Raw genomic sequence first — 21,009 nt, 5'->3', positions numbered from 1 at the left:
TATGGACTGTGCTCTAACTTGCATCTTATCCATTCTGAAACGCTAGCACTGAAAAAGACAGTTGCAGCTAAAATCTAAAGGCAAGGAAGTACTAATGTGGGGAATTCCTGGAGATGCTGACTATACAGTGTGGGGAACAAAGGCATGCTGTTTCCATGGTAGCAAGTTACTTTCTGACCACTGGGTCATGCTGTCCCTAATGATATACGAGCAGGTGGCTAGTCTCTCTGGGAAACATAACATTCCAGTAGAAGCCAGACTTGATATCTCAAGTAACCTGGGCAACAAGATTAATGAGTATACTGGTTTCAATAATATAATAGAACATTATGAGCTTTGGTAATTATCTTATCCACTGTGCACTGTGCTTTCAAGAATGAGGTAATGGGAACAGTTAGCTAGAATAGTTGCTGGTTCTCGCAATTGCTTGGGGTATATAAAGAAGCCCCTGAGATTAATAATCTTGTCTGATGAGCTTGAGGCTTCAATGTTTGCAGATCCCCTGATCCCAATCTCTCTTTGTCTTTCATTCCCGATACCCTTCGGGTCCGTGACTCCAACATACAGTCCTGCCCTCCCTTCCTAAAACAAATTTCTGAGTTTGACCTAGGCATAAATTGGCATTAGGATAAGGAGGGCAGCTGGTATAAGAAAGGTAGATTTTAGATGAGGAGAAATTTAACCTTGATATTAAACTGCAATCCTTTTTTATAATAAAGATTATTCATTTATTTCCCTACCCACCCATCTTCGTTGTCTGCACTCTGTGTCCATGTGCTGTGCATTCTCTTGTGTCTGCTTGTCTTCTCTTTAGGCAGCACTGGAACCTATTCTGAGACCTTCTGGAGTGGGAGAGAGGTGCTCAATCTCTTGCACCATGCTTGCTCCCTGGTTTGCTGTGTCTTTTATTTTCTCTCCTCTGTGTCTCTTTTTTTAGCATCATCTTGCTGCACCAGCTCTTGAGTGGGCCACCTCACTGTGTGGGCCAGCTTCCCTTCACCAGGAGGCCCCAGGAAAAAACCCTAAATGTCCCATATGGTAGATAGGAGCTCAATCGCTTGAGCCACATCCACTTCCCTAGACTGCAATCTTTAAACCAAAAAATGAGAATACCCATTAATAATTGGGAGTCCTTAAAACTATGGCCAAGATTTCATCTAGTAACAGACAAAGTGACTTTGAAGCAGCAGCGAAGAGAACAAAGTAAGCAAAGTAAGGCTTTCTGCCTACATCATATTCAGTATTTTTTTTCAGAAATTTTTATATTTTACTTATATAACAATAGAACTTTATCCTTAGATTTGATTTACCATTGCTTATAACAGATAGTATAACTCTGTTACTTAATTTTATTTTTTGTGTTCTCAATCAGATTTGATTATCAATTATCTATATACAGTCAATGTTTGTGTAAAAATAAATTTACAAGTGACTGATCTTAAAAGCAATTAGCAAGCACAACCACAGATGTATAAAAGAGTAACATTTAAAAGAAAATAAAGAAGAAGAAGAAGAAAAAAAAGAGTAACATTGCTAAAGTTAAATGAGTGCCCATATAAGAAGATAAACTTAGTTGATTCTTTGGGATATAGTCTGGACGTTATAAGAGCCCTTCCTTTCTATAAATCACGGAGAAAAGCCATGAATGAATTCTTAGAATTGAAGAGCTCACCTAAGGTGGGCCTCTGATTGAGTGCCAGATCAAATATGCATGATTCAGCATGTCCTCATAATATAGAATGGGACATTCAGGTGTGCTCATTATGGGGATTTTACTATCTGATGGAGGTGATTGTGTTGCAGTGATAGTAGTATAATAAACAGCACTGAAGTATGAGTGTGAATGGGGTTGAAAGGGAAAAGTTTGGGCCATCCATGATGTTAGAAGGAAAGCTAGAGGATAAAATGGGTATCTGTACAACTCAGTGAAATTGGTTAAGAACACAATTATAAGAATATTATTTCAGGATCTATAACAAAGGTATTTCACTAGTACAGGGTATCAATAGAAGAATATGTGGAAGAAATCATACCTCTATATGATATGAATGTATTCCTGCTTCATAGGTATGTTTTCTTGATAGATAAGGACCCACTCAGTAGACAACAAAATGTTAAACTCCCATCTTGGGAAGTCCTGCTACTTTCTCAAATTAAATGACAAAAATCTGTGGAATATGTAGACAGTGTGCAATAAAAGAAAATGGGTCAAATATGCTAAGTCCTCGATCTTAATGTTTATAATTCGGCATCTTATTCCTGTAAAAGTGAAACTTAAGCCTAATTTATAATTAATTTCTAAGATTTACCTCCTGAAAAACCTCCTTATTACTCAAATATGGCCAGATTCAGCAGATAAAATCACTACCTTTCCTGAGATATTGGACATGACGCTCAGGAATGAGCGTCCCTGGCACCAAGGAATTATTACCAGGTGTTAATCAGTGATACATCTGGAAAAACACCTTGACCAAAATAGGGAACCATTAAATACAAAAGAGTTTTTACAACTAAGAGATTTCATAATGAGTTGGGGGGTTGTTCCAGGAGTTACACTTTTGCAGGGGCAGATCTCACTAACTGCCACAGTAAAAAAAAAGTCTCAAGCAAAAGTGTTCCCAAGGGTTCTAGGGACTTCAGACACTCTAAGCATGATATACAACCTCATCAAATCAACACCTCTTTTGTGGGCTTTTTTTGAAATATATGATAAACTATGTCCCCAGGATAACAGAGTTAGAATCATTTACAATTTCACTACACAATTCTTCTACCCTTTTATTTGACCCTATATGGGTATTATCAATATACCCATTAAATATATGTCTCAGAAACTTAAATCTTCAGTCTGTACTTATTTCCAGTGAGCCCTGAATATCAACAGAGTTTCAGTCAGTACCTACTCTCCAGTTCTTTGGACTTGCCCAGGACAACTAACAAAACGATAATGGTGGATAAGTGTCATCCCAAAAAGAAAGGAGTATCTACAACTGCAAACAAAACAGTTCCTTCCATCTGCCCCATAATGCCTAAGCCCCCTCTAAATCCATAAATGTCAATGTACTCCGAAATTCCTCAAGATTGGGAAATGAGCAAACATGATGGGGTAGTGTAACTACAGACCAAAGTAAATATATTGTTATTGCAGTTATTATCATGTGGTAATGGAAGAACTTGTTACATTGATATAAAGATAGTGGTGACCAGAGGTTCTGAGAGGCTAGAGAGGGTGAATAGGTGGAACACAGGGTATATTTTGGGCATTGGAACTGTTCTGTGTGGTACTGTAAGGGCAGACACATGACACTATACATTTATCAAAGCATATAAAAATGTACAATGCAAAGTGTAAACTATAGACCTTGGTTAGTAGCAATACTTCAATATTAGTTCATCAATTGTAACTAATGTACTACACTAATGAAAATGTTAATAATAGGGGAAAATATGTATGAGAATCCCCTATACTTTTAATGTAATTTTTCTGTAAATCTAAAACTTCTCTAACAATAAAGTTTATTATTACAAAAAAATAATTTATAAAAAAAAATATGCTATTGCTTTGGAATATACACATATTATGTAAAATAAAAGAAAGTTGTCCTGAGCAAGTCTGAAGAGCTTTATGTCTTTATAATATCTGAGTGGCCAGTTTTTTCCTCTGGCAAATATTTTATGCAGAGCATTTTTATAAGATGAAATGGATGCTCAGCATTAGGGTGAGAACTGAAAATGTGACTGTAGGAATGAATGAAGAGATTTTTATGTGGTAAGTGTCTCTTGTATAAAAACATTATACTCCTTTTAAAACTTAAAAATATGTATTAATTATTAAAGCAAATATTTTATCATTGTCTTGTGGAATCTTTCATTCATATAGATCAACACCTGCAACATGTATATAAGTAGGCATATACCAGTGCGATGTCTCTATATTTATGTAACTTGGTAAAATATTAACTCTGTAAGGGTATATTTTGTAATCTGGGAGTAATCACTGAAGATAATACAATAGGTATCCCCAAAATGCCAATAAATTACAATCGAATTTTAAAGACATTCAATAATACAAGCAAAAGTAAAAAAGAGGAAGAAAGGATGAAAATAAGCAGATAAAGGGCATCTGTGAAAACCTTCAGCTAACATCATTATTAATGATAAAATATTAAATGATTTTCCCTCTATAGTGTAAATAAGACAAGGAGGTCACTCTCACCATTTCTATTCAACATTTTAATAGTGGCCAAAGTCATTGCAACTAGGAAAGTTAAAGATATTTCAATGAAGAAAGATCAATTAGGAAGAAGAAAAATGTCTAATTTGCAAGTAACATAATTGTTTATATAGATAATTCTGAGGAATCTCTGGAATATACATGAGCACTAATTTAGGAAACTTTCAGGATATAAGGTTTATATATGAAAATGAATTATATGTTGGATACTTGGAACAAACTTAAAAAATAAATTAGAAAATCTATGTGAAATATGTCAGAAATCATATAATTAGGAATAATTTTCTAAAAATTCATGCAAGTACTCTCCACTGAAAATTAATGAACCCTTCTGAAAGAAAATAAAAAGACCTAATAAAAGGAAAGTGATAACCATGTACACAGATTGGAAGACCCAATATTGTTAAAGGTCAATTCTGCAAAACTGGTCCACAGATCCATTGAAATTTCTATCAAAATTATTGGTAGTATCTTTTGTAGAAATTGATAAGCTGATTCTAAAATTTATAGGGACATGAATACTAGCTTGAATAATGAAAACAATTTTAGAAAGGAAGAACAAATTGGAGTATTTGCTATATCTAATTTCAAGACTTACCACTAACCTACAATCATTAAGACAGTGTTGTCTTTGTGTATGGTTGTATGGGTATATTTGTCAGAGAAAAAATAAATGACCATTCAGAAATTTTTTTAAATAATCGATTCTTTTATTTTACTTAATATGCACATATTACAAAGAAATAATGTATTTTGTACATTACATATATTTGATGAAACTTTTTTGTAATCTAAAACTTCTCAAAAATAAAGTTTATAGTTACCAAAAAAAAGTTTTTGTAAAGAACATGTATGAGAATGCAGGATCATTCTTGAGTGATGGCATTGTTTTTATCTTTATTAGAGTGTAAGTTACATGGATATATTACATTCGTCAACTCTCCAAACATTACACGTAAGATTTATGCATTTTACTATATATAAAAAAATAAATTAAAAAAATAACATTTAAAATCTGCCTTCTGGCATTTTAGTGGGCTTTGGGATGGAGTAAAACCAGATTTATGTATTGAAACTACCATCCTCACCCAGAAATCCCTGCTACAATATGAACTTTAGAATCGATTTGAAATTTCTCTAAAAAGATATATTTGCAATCTTATTTAGGATTATGCTAATGCTAGAGATTAATGTATTGAGAATTCCCATCATTATTATGTTGAAACATCCCAATCCAGAGCATGATACCTATTCCCATCTTTCATGCTTCTTTTTGGACTTCTAGTAATTTTTGGTTGCAAATTGAACATTGCAGAAAATAATTGTACTGGCTCTAGAATCTTCTGAAGATTGAGTTGATTTTATGTTGTAGTGGATAGCTAACTTTGTTGTACTTAAACACTTTCTCTGACTTGGTTTCTAGTAGATAATGTCTTTGTTCAGTTCTTTCAGCTCCAGATGCGTTTTAGTTTGTTTCGATGTTTTTTACAGTTTGGGGGCTCATTTTCTCTGCTATTGACTCCAAGCACCCACCAAATTTCAGCTGCTCTTCCAATTCCATTCCTTTTCCTCTCAAACTTTAAGCCATGAACATTTTATCCTTTCTGCATCCTAAATTGTGCTTGGGTTCAGGAACTCATTTCGTCTAAACAGTAGCAAATTCATAATCTTTTCTTCCCAGGATGTTCTTTCTAAATTTCCCACCATGCTATCATACCTGCACTTCAACCTCTGCCACACCAGTTTACAAAGCTGTGATTTTATTTGTCATTAAGTCTGTGCAATTTTGGAGTGCTCTCAGCCAAAAACACTGCAAACATACAATTCTTATCCATTGCCATTGCAGTATTTAAGTGAAAACAATTCTAAGGTTTCTGCTTGGTTTTGATTCCTATCCAGCCACTTCCCATACTTTTAAATATTTTGCCCAGTTTTTATAATTGTTGCCTGAGAAAGGTTCATCTCACTGCTTTATACCACTATTTCAAGTAGCTAAAATTCTTGTCATTGAGCTTTTAATTTACATTCCCAGTATTGTTGGAGACTTTAATTAACTGGCCAAATGAATTAGTCTCTTCTGAAATCCTTGTATATACATTTTGCATATTTTTCTTTCAAGTTATCTTTCTTCCTCCTGTTATGTATGAATTACCTATTTGAGGCATTTTGTAATTATTTATATGACTAACATTTTCTGTCACCCTGTGACCTGCCTTTTAATTTTATAATCTCTTTTTATAAAGAGTAGTTATTGTTTTAATATATTTAGTCAACAGTTTTATCAGAGATAAAATGTTAGTTTTTGGTGTAATTTATCTATCTCATAGTCAATAACATTTTCTCCTATATAGTATAAAGATTTGCTGTTTTTTATCAATATTCAGGACCATAATTTACCTAGAAATATTTCTACATAAGTGAGAGTTAGAGTCAGTATGTTTTTTTGCAAATGTCTACCCAGTGATTCCAGGATCATTTTAAAATAGAGTTCCACCTTTACCTTAAATTGAGTAGCAATGTAAGTATGGCTCTTGTCCTAGTTTCTCTCATCTAGTCCATGGACTATTTATCTATTTTTATGCCATATCCATGCTTTCTTAAATACTGTTTTCTTTAACATAAGTTTTGAAACCTAAGAGATATCTTAAAGGAAAATTTATTTTGGTCATCCAGACCTTAGGAAAAATAATTTTAGAGTAACCAGTCAAGTTCTAATGAAAATAAAACAAAAGTTATTCTTTTATGCAGAACTGTCTTAATTTCCTTGGTGAACATTAGAAGTGTTGCTATATCCTAAAATAACCAATGAAGAGAAAAGAAACTAGTTAAGTAAATCAATTGGCATGGTGACATTTTCTGCTATGAAACTCTATTTAGTTATTTTTCATAACTAATAGGTTATTAGTTTTTATTTCTATAATTATACTTATTTCAAATTTTCTTTTATTCCTTTTTAATACAGCAACATAATTATATGTTAATTCCCATATCTTCACTCTTACAGGTTCTATTTCTATAGATAGTTGTTTCCAATAGTCTTTTTTTCCCCTGTTGTCCTGGTCATCATTATTCACAGAGTGATGGTAACTGAATTTGAATAATCCCTGGTGGAAAAACTAAAGGCTTGGGAAGAAGCATTCCTCCAGACAGGTTTGCCTATTCTAGTCACCTTGAAGCACAATCTGCTTTCATCTTAATCCAAATTCAAGGTTTGAGATTCCTAACCTGCAACAATGCAAATCTGTACAAGGGCTTACTTAACTCAGCCTTCCCCATGCCCTGAGTCATTGTGAGACATATTATTCAGAATTCTCACCTGAACATTATCTAGGATTCGACATCTCCCCAAATAAATACTAAATCCATGGCCTGAGTTGGTAGCTGATTTTTCACATTTGTCATATCCTTTTTGAGTGCTCAGCTCACTTCTTTAAATTCTTGAACTTTCTGGTGAGGCAATTCCATTTTATAATATAAGATCTAATGTGATTTTATTTTTAGGAGGTACCGGGATCAAACCCAGGACCTAATACATAGGAAGCAGGCATTCAACCATTTGAGCTACATCTGCTCCCCTCTAATGTGATTTTAAGGTGTATTTAACATTGGATCATTTCTTTTTGTTTTACTCACGATGCAATTGGTTAAAATTACCAAACCTGTCATTGCTGGAGCACAGCCTCAAAGGTAAATTATGCCCATATGAGTGGAAGACTTGACTATCACAACTGTACACAAGTAGCGCCATAGTCAACATGAAGTGTCCTCACCTCCTGCAATACTTGCTCAGATGTTATTTCTATCTGACCATACTGTTCCCTTAGTAGATCATTCTCTTACTCTATCCTGCTTTCTCTTTCTCTTTATCATCTCCTATTAGTCTGTATCACTTATTTGTTAGTTTTATTGTCTTTCACCTATACTAGAAGATAAATTTCATGAAGCCAGACATCTCTATCACATATTTCTAATTGCCTAGGATAGAGCTTGGAATATTGGGCATAATATAATTTTTAAATGAAAGAAAAGAACAAATTGATGAACTGAATGATTAATGCTTTAATGTTACATATTTTTTTGTTTCAAAAAAGGATGCAAGTTGTACCTAAAACACTACAGAGAGAAAACAGAAAATTAAATATTTGTGAACATATAGAGGTCAATTAAGGCTATCCAGGACAAGTCATAATTTCAGGGTAGAAACAATCCAGTACCTTGAACTTCCCTGAGCAAAATGTGACCTGACCTTGAACAAATCATGGCTGTTACTTACCATCTCAATGTCATCCAGTAAACTGGATTCTCCTGGGGATTGTTGCTTGTTTTTGCACCACTCAGTTCATGAGGAATTCAAGAAACATGCTCCTTCTCAATAGAGGATGTCATCTCTTCTGATCTTGAGTAATTCACAGTATAGAAGCACATTTCATCCTCTTCTTCCCTTAGCAACTCCTAGATCCTAGACCAAAGTCAGAGACTCAAAACACAGGCCAAAATTTTATAGATCCAAAAGTTCATTATCAGCAGATAAACTTTCTACAGGCAGAAATCTCCAGGAATTTTACTATTCATTTTATCTTGTCTTTTCTGCTCATAATGTACCTAGTCATAAACTGTAGTTACAGTCTTATCTCAGAATAAGCTACAGATGAAAATGTATACCCTCTTAAAATTATGAAGATACAGTACCTTAACTACTTTTCAAAAACATAAGAATACTACTTTAAAAGGATTTCTAGTGGGTTAAATTTTTTTCATGTGAAGCAATTTCTGTTTCTTAATGAAAAATTTCATTTCATTAAGGTCAGCCTCTGATTTTATTTTATATTGGAAAATTCACCCTTATATTTCTTAGTTACTCTGCACTGGAGAATGATATACAGATATATGATAACCACAAGATAACAGAACCAAAAGAACTCAATTTTTCCCTTAAAATTATGTTACATTATTACAGCAAACTCAAGAAAATTAAAGGTTTCATTAAGAAAATATTTTCCTTCCAAGCTCTCTCTTCAGAGCCCCCTTAATCTCCATATTCCGGAGACTGTAGATGAGATGGTTCAACATGGGGATCACCACCATGTAGAACACAGAAACCACCTTGTTCTGGTCAGTTGAGTAGCTGGACTTGGGCATCACATAAATGAATGTAATGGTCCCATAGAACAGAGTGACTGCTGCGAGGTGGGAGGTACAGGTTGAGAAAGCCTTGTGGCGTCCCTCAGAGGAGCGCAACTTCAGGATGGTGATGAGTATATAGATGTAGGATACAGCTATGATAAACACTGTGACCACAATGACGGACCCAGCAGTAAGTGAGGAAACAACTGCAGGAATGTTAATGTCAGAACAGGAAAGTTTAACTAAAGGAGCAAAATCACAGAAGAAATGATTGACCTGATTTGATCCACAGAAGAACAGAGAAAAGAAGGAAAGAGTATATGAGGAAGCATCAAGAAAACCACCTATGTAAGCCACAGAGAGTAACTGGTCAAGGACCTGTGTGGACATTTTGGTTGAATAAAGCAGTGGGTTGCAGATTGCCACGAACCGATCATAGGCCATAGCAGCCAGAAGGAAGCACTCAGCTGTCCCAAAGAAGACGGCTGATCCAAGCTGGATGGCACATCCAAAATAGGAGATTGTGTTTCTATCCACCAGGAAGTTTACAAGCATATTGGGAGTGACAGAAGATGAGGAGCCTATGTCAGCAAAAGTCAAGTGACTCAAGAATAAATACATAGGATGATGGAGCTGAGGAGAGACTCTGATAAGAATGATTGTGCTGAGATTTCCAGATATAGTCACCAGGTAGATGCATAGGATGACCACGAAGAGGATGGCCTGAAGTTTTGTATCATCTGTTAAGCCCAGTAGAATGAATCCTGTCACTGCTGTATGGTTCCTATTCTCCAGGGAATCCATGAGACAGTGTCACTTATATCAAAGAGAACCTGTGATGAAAAAAATTATATTTCAGTAGTTATGATTTTGATGGTTTCATTTTCCTTACTATAGATTTGGGTGTTATTTTAAATAATGGTATCATTCTAGCATTAGTGCATCAAGCAATGATGTGTATACCTGTTTTTTCAAAATTGTTTTTAGCAGAAATGCCAGAAATATTCCTTCAAATAATGTTGCTCTTCTTTTCATATTATATTTTTTTCAAAAATTTATTTAAAATTGCTTTAGAACCAAAGAAAGAATAAAAAATATGACTAATGAGAATTAAAAAGAAAAACAAAACTTGGGTTTAGCAAAATAACTAGTATATATTGTATTTTGTAGTTGTGTAATGAAGACTTGAGAAACAGCTAAATTTATTATGTGCTCACTAAATGATAAGCATATGGCTAAATTTATATATATATTTATAGTCATAACTTGTTTTCCATTCAGTAATATGGAGTACTTTCATTATTATTTCAAGAGGAAGAAACTAAGTCTGAACAAGCTTATATACTTGACAGGCCTATATAGCAATTTGCAAGTTTGGGCAGTCTGACTGTAAACAATTTCTTTAGTAAATATGATATAATTCTAGGTTAGTAATACTTACCAGGAAGTTCAATAAACTTGCCACTGGGTAGATAACAGATCAGCCTCTAAGTTTTCTGGCAGGTAATGAATAAAAGAGATGTGTAGTTAGTTACATATCTCAGTTAAATAAGACTATCTTTTTAATTGTTCTTGATATTGATACCAGAAAGGAATTCAGATTTTGATTATGATGAGATCATGTATTTTAAGTTTATTGAATATTTTTTAATATTTTTATTTTAAAGCATTATTCTTTATCAATTAGAATGAAATGCCAATGTAGTCACTTTGCAACACCCATGATTAATATTCAGGATATAACTAAAATAAGTTTATTAAAATAAAGCAAATAATTTTCTTGTGTAACAATGTTTCCTAATTTAACAGTAGAGGATGAAAAACTACTATTTTTTATAGAATATACAGTTGAATTAATCATAGCATAAAAAATTAAGAAATTGCCAAGGATCATCCAGATAGTGATCAGATGACCCTCATCTCCAAACACTCTGGCTTTATATTCTGAGCTTTATCCAAGGTGTCTTATGTATGAAGCTAGAGTATTCAGACCCACTAAAAAGTGAGTATTTCTGCAAAGATAGTTATGAACAAAAAATCACCAAGACATCTCAAAGCTAGTGGGTTTCTTAGTATTATTACTGAGTGCTGAGTTTACATACTGTTGAAAGACCATATGAATTTCTGGTGTTAAGAACAGGTGAAAAAGAATGATGGTAACTTGGATTACCCCTGTTTATTCACATGAAACAGATTGTGGAAACAGAGTAAGTCAACTGAAGCGGCTTTCAAGTGGATTGCTAATTACCTTTTCCCTGTATTCCTACTATGACTAGTAAGTATAAAGTCCCCCTTAAAGAGTAAGTTTTCTCAAATAGTATATGAAAAGCAGTAGGTAAGACTCATTCACAAAAACTAAAATCTTACCTTTTGTAATAAGAACTAGTCATCTTTCAGTAATAAATCCAGTCATTTATAGCTATCATTCTTTGTTGTTTGAAGTTGAGGATAAATCTGTGAGGACTCTAGAAATTGTACCATGAATTCAAAAGAACCATGGATAATTGTCACATTCTCGAGTGGATGTTTAGCAATCCAAGTTCCTCAAACACACCTAGTCTTTAAGGATTTTGTCAATTCTCAAGTGGTAAATTTATTCCTTTGTTTCTATCAAGGTGTTTGTGCATAGTTCTATAACTTTCATTTAATAATTGTTGGGGAGTGTACTACAATAAATTGTCTTATAGCTAAATACAAGTTCCCAGTTTACTTTGATATTTCTAGTTACAGAATACTTAATACTAACTTTCAGATAAAAGGCGCCTTATCTTTATCCACTCAATATATGTTCATTGATATACATTTTGTATTGATATCTATAAGACACACCTTTAGGTACATCAGGGAATATGGAATTTGATGTAAAGCTGAATTTTAAATAAAAGATTTTCATAGAGCTATATACTTCTCCTGTCCTTCATGAAAGTAATTTTAAGAGTCAATCTCTGTGTTTCCCATGTGTCTCAGTGGAATCAAGCCACTGATACTCTGCCATTGACTTCTCTCACACCTCTTTGTTTTGCCTTTTCTTCCTTGTCTGTCTCACCACCCCCTCCTTCGTCACCACTTTTTCCTGGAATTATCTCCCAAATGAACAATATTTGCCAAATCGTTGTCTGAGCCTTCTGCCCTCTGGGAAACTAAAACTCAACTAAGTCAAAGATGCATTTCCCCTCTCCACCTCCAATTACAATACAATAAAAATAACTGGGAAACCCTCAGAGTTTGTTGTGTAAGTCATAGAATATGAAAGACATAGGCACTGGTGTCTCTCTGACACCTGAAAGGACCTAACATTGTGAAAAAGACAGGATCTGTAGTCAAGTACAGCCTTTGCTGTTGCTTACGTCTTGTCCCTTCTACTATAGCAGAGGAGAAGCCAAAGGCAGTTCAGTAGAATAAGGTAAGTGAATATCAGTGTGAGGAATTCCTGTAGATTCTGAGCATACACTACATCCCTATCCCTCCCTCCTTTTTTTTTTTTTTTTTCTCACAACAGGAATAGATTTTAATCAGAAACCTGGGATTCATAAGAGAGAGCAGAAAACATGACACATTTGTTTAAAAGTGAACATCAATATATCGGCTATGAAAGTCATAAAGTAATCTTATTGCTTAACTTATCAGGTTTTCATTAGGAAAAAAAGTTTTAAACTTCAAATTGAAAAGGGAAGGGAAAAAACTATAGGAAACCCTGTGGAAAATAACAATGACAATGTGATTAGAGGAGACTTGAAAGTGACTTGAAGGGCATTTGCTCCTGGGGAAAGAAAGCTGAAGGGAGACTTCCATATTCAAGAAGTGCAAATGGCTATTAGGAACTCAGTACCAAATAGTTATTTTCCATCTGCAGAAAGAACCCTAACATGGCGATATCGCACTAGAAAGCAAACTTGCTCAGAAATGTTGTTGTTATGGGGGGAGGAGTGGAGTGAGGAGGGTATATGGGGACCTCATATTTTTTGAAGATAACATTAAAAAAAAAATAAAGACAAAAAAATAAAAAAGAAGCATTCTTAAAAGTAAAGCCCCATTCTGTTGATTTTTCAAATTTAAAGAAAATAGTCTTTCCTGAAGGCCTAAGGACCAGATTGACCAAGAAAACACGTATCTGCTATAGTCTTCTTGCAGATTCACAGCTAAGGACATACAACTTTGACTCTAAGCTTAAACACTGCCAAGAGGTAAAAAGAAGAGGAAAGGAAGAAATTAACTCATTTTTTATCACTGCCTCATGCTTCCTGAAATGGAAGAAGACACATTACAAACTTCATGCCAAAAACTTACACCAGGTCACTGGAAACATTTCTGCAACTATATACTTCTCTAAATCTGTATGCGTGGTTTATATCCAGTTAATTCAGACTCAGCAGAAAGTAAAAATCCCTTGCCCTGTGTGAATGGAGGTCATTGCTAAGTACATGCTAATGGAGGGGATGGGGTGGGGTAAGCTATGTCTTCTGAACTGATCCTTTCAATCAATAACCATCATAGCTCTGGACAGTAGAATGCAAATAAGTATGTAGAACTTCAGCACAAAAGTAACATCACAAGAGAGGGCGGGGCAAGATGATGGCTGAGTGAGCATACCTGATAATATCTCCTGCAAAGAAGCGGCTGGGCAGCGTTGGAGGTTCTTCCGGACCAGGCTGTTTCAGGATTTTTGTGGGGCAGGAGGTGTCTGGACATCGATTTGATGGGAAGGTAACAGAGAAAACTCGTCTATAAAATATAATGGAGACTCTATTACACTTTGGAGGTCTGGGCTGCACACAGGATGCTCCCTCCTGGGATGGGCGGAGCCACAACACCGGTTGCTGCAGTGGCTATATCTGGAGGCTCTGCAGTACTGGGGAATTCATAAGCCCTGAGCAGCCTATTGGGGGGTTAATAGGATAGGAGGCCTTTGCAGACTGATTTGGGGAGACAAACGGGAGTTTTATTACGAAGTGGGGGAATTTTTGATTGCGGACACAAATAATAGCAGTTCCGCCTACAGCCCCGCCCCCCCCCAAACCCGGCTGCGGATCTGAGATGGACTTAAATTGATAGCAATAAAGAGACGCCAAGAGGGTCTGGCAGGGTGGGAGACATCTGGAAGCCGATTAGGGGAATATTTTGCGAAGCGTGGGAATTTCAGTTTTGAACTCTATTATCAGCATTTCTGGCTGGAGCCCCACCCCCGGGCCTGGCTATTGATCTGCGTCATTAAATTGGCTGCAGTGTAGAGGCGCCCCTAGGTGGCCATTCCAGAAGATCACACGGTTGGGAGGGGTCCTGAAGTACAATTGGTGATACATCCACAGAATAGACCCCAGTGAGTGAGTGAATTGTGGGGTTCAGACACACAGGATAGAGCTTGCGGATGTGACCTCAACCATAGAGCTGGCACCAAGCTGCGGGGATCCCTGAAGGCTGTGATGCACTGTGGTGCTCCCAGGCTTCCTGTTAACCGGACTTGAGGTTACCAGGTCTGAGTCACCTAAACCCTGGTGGCCCACACCCCAGAGACTCACACCTCTTGAGTCTTCAATATCTCAGACTTTCCATCCCTGAATCCAACACACCCTGAGGTCCATCTGAGGTTCTTGAATGTCCTAGCCCTCAACGTTTGCGTTTTTTCTTTTTTGTTTTGTTTTGTTTTTGTTTTCGTTTTATTTTATTTTATTTTTTTAATGTCCTGATTGCTAACATTGCATTATCCCCTACTCTTTTCTCCCAGCATATCCCCCAAAGTCTTTTTTTTTTTTTTTGGTTACTTAGGTTTTTTTGTTGTTGTTGCTGCTGTTGTGGTTGAAGTATACCTTTTTTTTCTTTTCCCTACCTGTTCCCCACCCTTTATTCACCCCCTTTTTCTTTCTTCCTTTCTTCTCTTTTTTTTTTTCCTCTCTCTCTTGTCCCTCATTTTCTTCTTATTTTATTTTATCTTAATTATACAATAGGTGCTTCAGGGAACACCTCACATTTGCTGGGTTTCCTCATCCTCCACTGCTTCATTTCTGTGTGAATAGATTTTGGCTATCTAAACTATCCCCTTTCCCCTACATCTTGATATCCTCCATCATCTACTGTCTCTCCTACATTCCACCTCCCTTTCTTTGATCCACAAAGTTTCTCTTAATTTCTAATACATTTGTTTTGTTTTCTGTCTGTGATCCACCCTTGAAACGATTGCTTTTCTTTTCTCTTTACCTCTCTCACGAAAATACTAGCTTTTTAATTCATACCATATTCCTCCCATATTCAGTCGACGACCCCATTATAGGTACTCTACCGACTGCTATAACTCTACACAACATACATGAATCTAATATCCATCCTCCCTGATCTCATATTGTTGTTCTGTTAACATTTATCACCAATAATACTTTACACTTTTTCCTTGCTTACACAATTGCCTTTCCCCAGCACTAATCCTTTCCTTTAAAGTGAACTCAATCAGCAATAAGAAATTAGAATAAGAACAAAGCGACAAAGAGAAAATGTGACACTTACACAAAAACAACAGCTAATTAATCCCCAAGACGAGACAAAGAAGCTAAGGAACTGATTAAACCCGTCGAGATAAAATGATGACCAGACAGCAACAAAAATCTACAAATCAAACCAGTAATCAGGAAAACATGGCTGAATCCAATGAACAAACTAAAAACCAGGAAAGGGAGCAGAACTTCACACAAGGAATGAAAGATCTCAGAACATTTATCACCGACAAATATAATGAAGTAAAGGAAGAGGTTAAAAACATGAAGACAACACTTGGAGGGGAAATCGCAGGCATACGCAAAAAGATAATAGATATGATGGGAATGAACACCACAATTCAAGAAATCAAAAATACACGTGCAGCAAATATCAGCAGACTAGAAGAGGCAGAGCAGAGAATTAGTGATGTGGAAGACAGTACATGGGAAAACAAACAGATAGTAGAATTGGTCGATAAAAAGATAGAAAAAATCCAACTGGGACTTAGGAACCTGAATGATAATGGAAAATGCTCTAACATATGTGTTATAGGCATTCCAGAAGGAGAAGAGAAGGGAAAGGGCTCAGAAGGAGTGTTGCAGGAAATAATGGCTGAAAACTTCCTAACTCTACTGAAAGAGACAGAAGTACATATCCAAGAAGCACAGCGCACTCCACTGGTCATAAACCCCAACAGGCCCACCCCAAGACATATACTTGTCAAATTATCCAATGCTCAAGACAAAGAGAAAATTCTAAAAGCAGCAAGAGGAAAGAAAACCATCACATACAAGGGAAGCTCCATAAGATTAAGTGCTGATTTCTCATCTGAAACCATGGAGGCAAGAAGGCAGTGGTATGATGTAATCAACGTACTAAAGGAAAAAAATTTCCAAACAAGAATACTCTATCCAGCTAAACTAGCATTCAAAAAGGATGGAGAGTTCAAAATATTCACAGATAAACAGAAACTGAAAGAGTATACCAACAAGAAACCTCCCCTTCAAGAAATTCTAAAGGGAGTTCTGCAGGAAGAAAGGAAAAAACAGTACAGGCAGAGTTGGAGGAGAGTGTAAGACCAACAAAAAAAACAAAAAGAGAAGGGAAAAAAGAAGCAAACAAAATATGACAAACACAAGTCCAATCAAATTATGGCTAACACAAATAATTCCTTGAAAGTAATAACACAGAATGTCAATGGATTAAACTCACCTATCAAAAGATTCAGACTGGGACATTGGATAAGGAAATAAGACCCATCTATATGCTGTCTACAAGAGACACATCTTAGACCCAGAGACTCATGGAGGTTGAAAGTGAATGGTTGGAAAACAATCATACAAGCAAACAGTAACCAAAAAAAGGCAGGAGTAGCTATATTAATATCAGACAAAATAGACTTTAAATGTGAAACAATTGTGAGAGACAAAGAAGGATATTACATTTTAGTGAAAGGGACAATCTGTCAAGATCGAAAAATCATAAATATATATGCTCCTAAAAAGGGCGCCTATAAATACGTGAGGCAAATGCTGGAAAAACTAAGTGAAAAAGTAGATGCATCTACAACTATAGTGGGGGATTTTAATACACCACTATCAACTCTTGACAGAACATCTCAAAAGAGAATCACTAAAGAAATAAAACAGGAAATCCCTTGAGGGCGGGGCAAGATGGTGGCTGAGTGAGCTTACCTGATAATATCTCCTGCAAAGAAGTGGCTGGGCAGCATTGGAGGCTCTTTGGACCAGGATGTTTCAGGATTTTTGCAGGTCAGGAGGTATCTGGACATCAATTTGGTGGGAAGGTAACAGAGAAAATACATCTATAAAATATACATGGAGGTCCCGGCTGTGAGCAAAAAGCTCCCTCCTTGAGTGGGCAGGGCTGTGGCATTTTTTTTGTTTGTTTGCTTGTTTGTTTTTTTTGGAGGCTCTGCAGTACTGGGGAATTCATAAGCCCTGAGCAGCCTATTGGGGGCTTAATAGGACAGGAGGCGCTTGCAGACCAATTTGGGGAGACAAACGGGAGTTTTATTGTGAAGCGGGGGGTATTTTTGATTGCGGACACACACAATAGTGCTTCCGCCTAGAGCCCCACCCCCCCCCAAACCCGGCTGCCGATCTACAGTGGACTTAAAGTGATAGCAATAAAGAGATGCCGCCAGGGTCTGGCAGGATGGGAGACGTTTGGAAGCTGATTAGGGGAATATTTTGCAAAGCGTGGGAATTTCAGGTTTGGACTCTGTTATTAGCGTTTCCAGCTGGAGCCCCACCCCCGGGCCTGGCTATTGATCTGCATCATTAAATTGGCTGCAGTGTAGAGGCGCTTCCAGGTGGCCGTTCTGGGGGATCACAGGGTGGGAGGGGTCCTGAAGTCAATTGGTGATACATCCACAGAATAGACCCCAGTGAGTGAGTGAATTGTGGGGTACAGAACACAGGATAGAACTTGTGGATGTGACCTCACCCATAGGGCTGGCACTCAGCTGTGGGGATCCCTGAAGGCTGCGATGCACTGTGGTGCTCCCAGGCTTCCTGTTAACTGGACTTGAGGTTGCCAGGTCTGAGTCCCCTAAACCCTGGTGGCCCACACCCCAGAGACTCATACCTCTTGAGTCTTCAATATCTCAGACTTTCCATGCCTGAATCCAACACGCCCTGAGGTCCATCTGAGGTCCTTGAATGTCCTAGCCCTAAACGTTTGCATTTTTTCTTTTTCGTTTTGTTTTGTTTTGTTTTTATTTTTATTCTATTTTATTTTTTAATTTTTTTTAATGTTCTGGTTGCTAACATTGCATTATCCCCTAGTCTTTTCTCCCAGCATATCCCCTTAAGTGGTTTTTTTTTTCAGTTATTTAGGGTTTTTTTTTTAATTGGTATTGTGGCTGTGGTGGTTGGTGTATATTTTTTTCTCTTTTCCCTATCTGTTCCCCGCCCTTTACCCAGCTCCTTTTTCTTTCTTCCTTTCTTCTCTCTTTTTTTTTTCTCTCTCATCCCTCATCTTCTTATTATTCTATTTTATCTTAACTATACAATAGGTGCTTCAGAGAACACCTCACATTTGCTGGGTTTCCTCATCCTCCACTGCCTCATTTCTGTGTGAATAGATTTTGGCTATCTACACTATCCCCTTTCCCCTACATCTTGATAGCCTCCATAATCTACTGTCTCTCCTATATTCCACCTCCCTTTCTTTGATCCACAAAGTGTCTAACTCTTAATTTCTAATACCTTTGTTTTGTTTTCTGTCTGTTATCCACTCTTGAAACTATTGCCTTTCTTTTCTCTTTCCCTTTCTCACGAAAACAACAGCTTTTTAGTTCATACCATATTCCTCCCATATTCAGTCGACTACCTCATTATAGGTACTCTACATACTGCTATAACTCTACACAATTTACATGAATCTAACCTCCATCCTCCCAGATCTCATATTGTTGCTTTGTTAACATATATCACCAATACTACTTTACACTTTTTCCTTGCTTACACAATTGCTTTTCCCCAGCACTAATCCTTTCCTTTAAAGTGAACTCAATCAGCAATAAGAAATTAGAATAAGGGAAACGGACTTTGGCCCAGTGGTTAGGGCATCCGTCTACCACATGGGAGGCCCGCGGTTCAAGCCCCGGGCCTCCTTGACCGTGTGGAGCTGGCCCATGCGCAGTGCTGATGCGCGCAAGGAGTGTCGCGCCACGCAGGGTGTCCCCCGCGTAGGGGAGCCCCACGCGCAAGGAGTGCACCCATAAGGAGAGCCGCCCAGCGCGAAGGAGGGAGCAGCCTGCCCAGGAATGGCGCCGCCCACACTTCCCGTGCCGCTGACAACAACAGAAGCGGACAAAGAAACAAGAAACAAGACGCAGCAAAAAGACACAGAAAACAGACAACCGGGGGAGGGGAGGGGAATTAAATAAATAAAAATAAATCTTTAAAAAAAAAAAAAGAAATTAGAATAAGAAGAACAAAGTGACAAAGAGAAGATGTAACACTGACGCAAAAACAACAGCTAATTAATCCCCAAGAGTAGACAAAGAAGCTAAGGAACTGATTAAACCCGTCAAGATAAAATGATGACCAGACAGCAACAAAAATCTACAAACCAAACCAGTAATCAGGAAAACATGGCTGAATTCAATCAACAAACTAAAAATCAGGAAGGAGAGCAGAACTTCGCACTAGGAATGAAAGATCTCAGAACATTTATCACTGACAAATTTGATGAAGTAAAGGAAGAGGTTAACAACATGAAGACAACACTTGGAGGGGAAATTGCGGACATACACAAAAAGATAACAGATATGATGGGAATGAACACCACAGTTAAAGAAATCAAAAATACACTTGCAGCAAATATCAGCAGACTAGAAGAGGCAGAGCAGAGAATTAGTGATGTGGAAGACAGTAGATGGGAAATCAAACAGATAGTAGAATTGGTCAATAAAAAGATAGAAAAAATCCAGCTAGGACATAGGGACCTGAATGATAATGCAAAATGCTCAAACATATGTATTATAAGCATTCCAGAAGGAGAAGAGAAGGGAAAGGGCTCAGAAGGAGTGTTGCAGGAAATAATGGCTGAAAACTTCCTAAATCTACTCAAAGAGACAGATGTACATATCCAAGAAGCACAGTGCACTCCACTGGTCATAAACCCCAAAAGGCCCACCCCAAGACATATACTTGTCAAATTATCCAATGCTCAAGACAAAGAGAAAATTCTAAAAGCAGCAAAAGAAAGCCATCACATACAAGGGAAGCTCCATAAGATTAAGTGCTGATTTCTCATCTGAAACCATGGAGGCAAGAAGGCAGTGGTATGATATAGTAAACGTACTAAAGGAAAAAATTTTCCAACCAAGAATACTCTATCCAGCTAAACTAGCATTCAAAAAGGATGGAGATTTCAAAATATTCACAGATAAACAGAAACTGAAAGAGTATACCAACAAGAAACCTCCCCTTCAAGAAATTCTAAAGGGAGTTCTGCAGGAAGAAAGGAAAAAACAGGACAGGTAGAGTTGAAGGGGAGTGTAAGGGCAAAAAAAAGACAAAAAGAGAAGGGAAAAAAAAAAGCAAACAAAATATAACAAACACAAGTCCAATCAAATTATGGCTAACACAAATAATTCCTTGAAAGTAATAGCACAGAATGTCAACGGATTAAACTCACCTATCAAATGATTC

At 36.8% G+C, this 21,009-nt stretch overlaps 1 protein-coding gene across 1 annotated transcript; it reads right to left on the bottom strand.

Annotated features, from left to right (window-relative positions):
* Positions 1-9,217: 9,217 nt before the first annotated feature.
* On the bottom strand, positions 9,218-10,162 carry LOC101432813 (olfactory receptor 5P76-like). Its single transcript, XM_058306409.1, has one exon. The coding sequence runs from the start codon at positions 10,160-10,162 to the stop codon at positions 9,218-9,220; it is 945 nt and encodes a 314-aa protein (XP_058162392.1).
* Between the last annotated feature and the right edge of the window lie 10,847 nt (positions 10,163-21,009).

This window comes from Dasypus novemcinctus, chromosome 10 (genome assembly GCF_030445035.2).
Source record: "Dasypus novemcinctus isolate mDasNov1 chromosome 10, mDasNov1.1.hap2, whole genome shotgun sequence".
Classification (NCBI taxonomy): Eukaryota; Metazoa; Chordata; class Mammalia; order Cingulata; family Dasypodidae; genus Dasypus; species Dasypus novemcinctus.
This window is presented reverse-complemented; position numbering and strand designations above follow the sequence as displayed.

Coding starts and splice junctions, on each gene's coding strand:
- LOC101432813 (XM_058306409.1), bottom strand. CDS start 10,162: ATGGATTCCCTGGAGAATAGGAACCATACAGCAGTGACAGGATTCATT.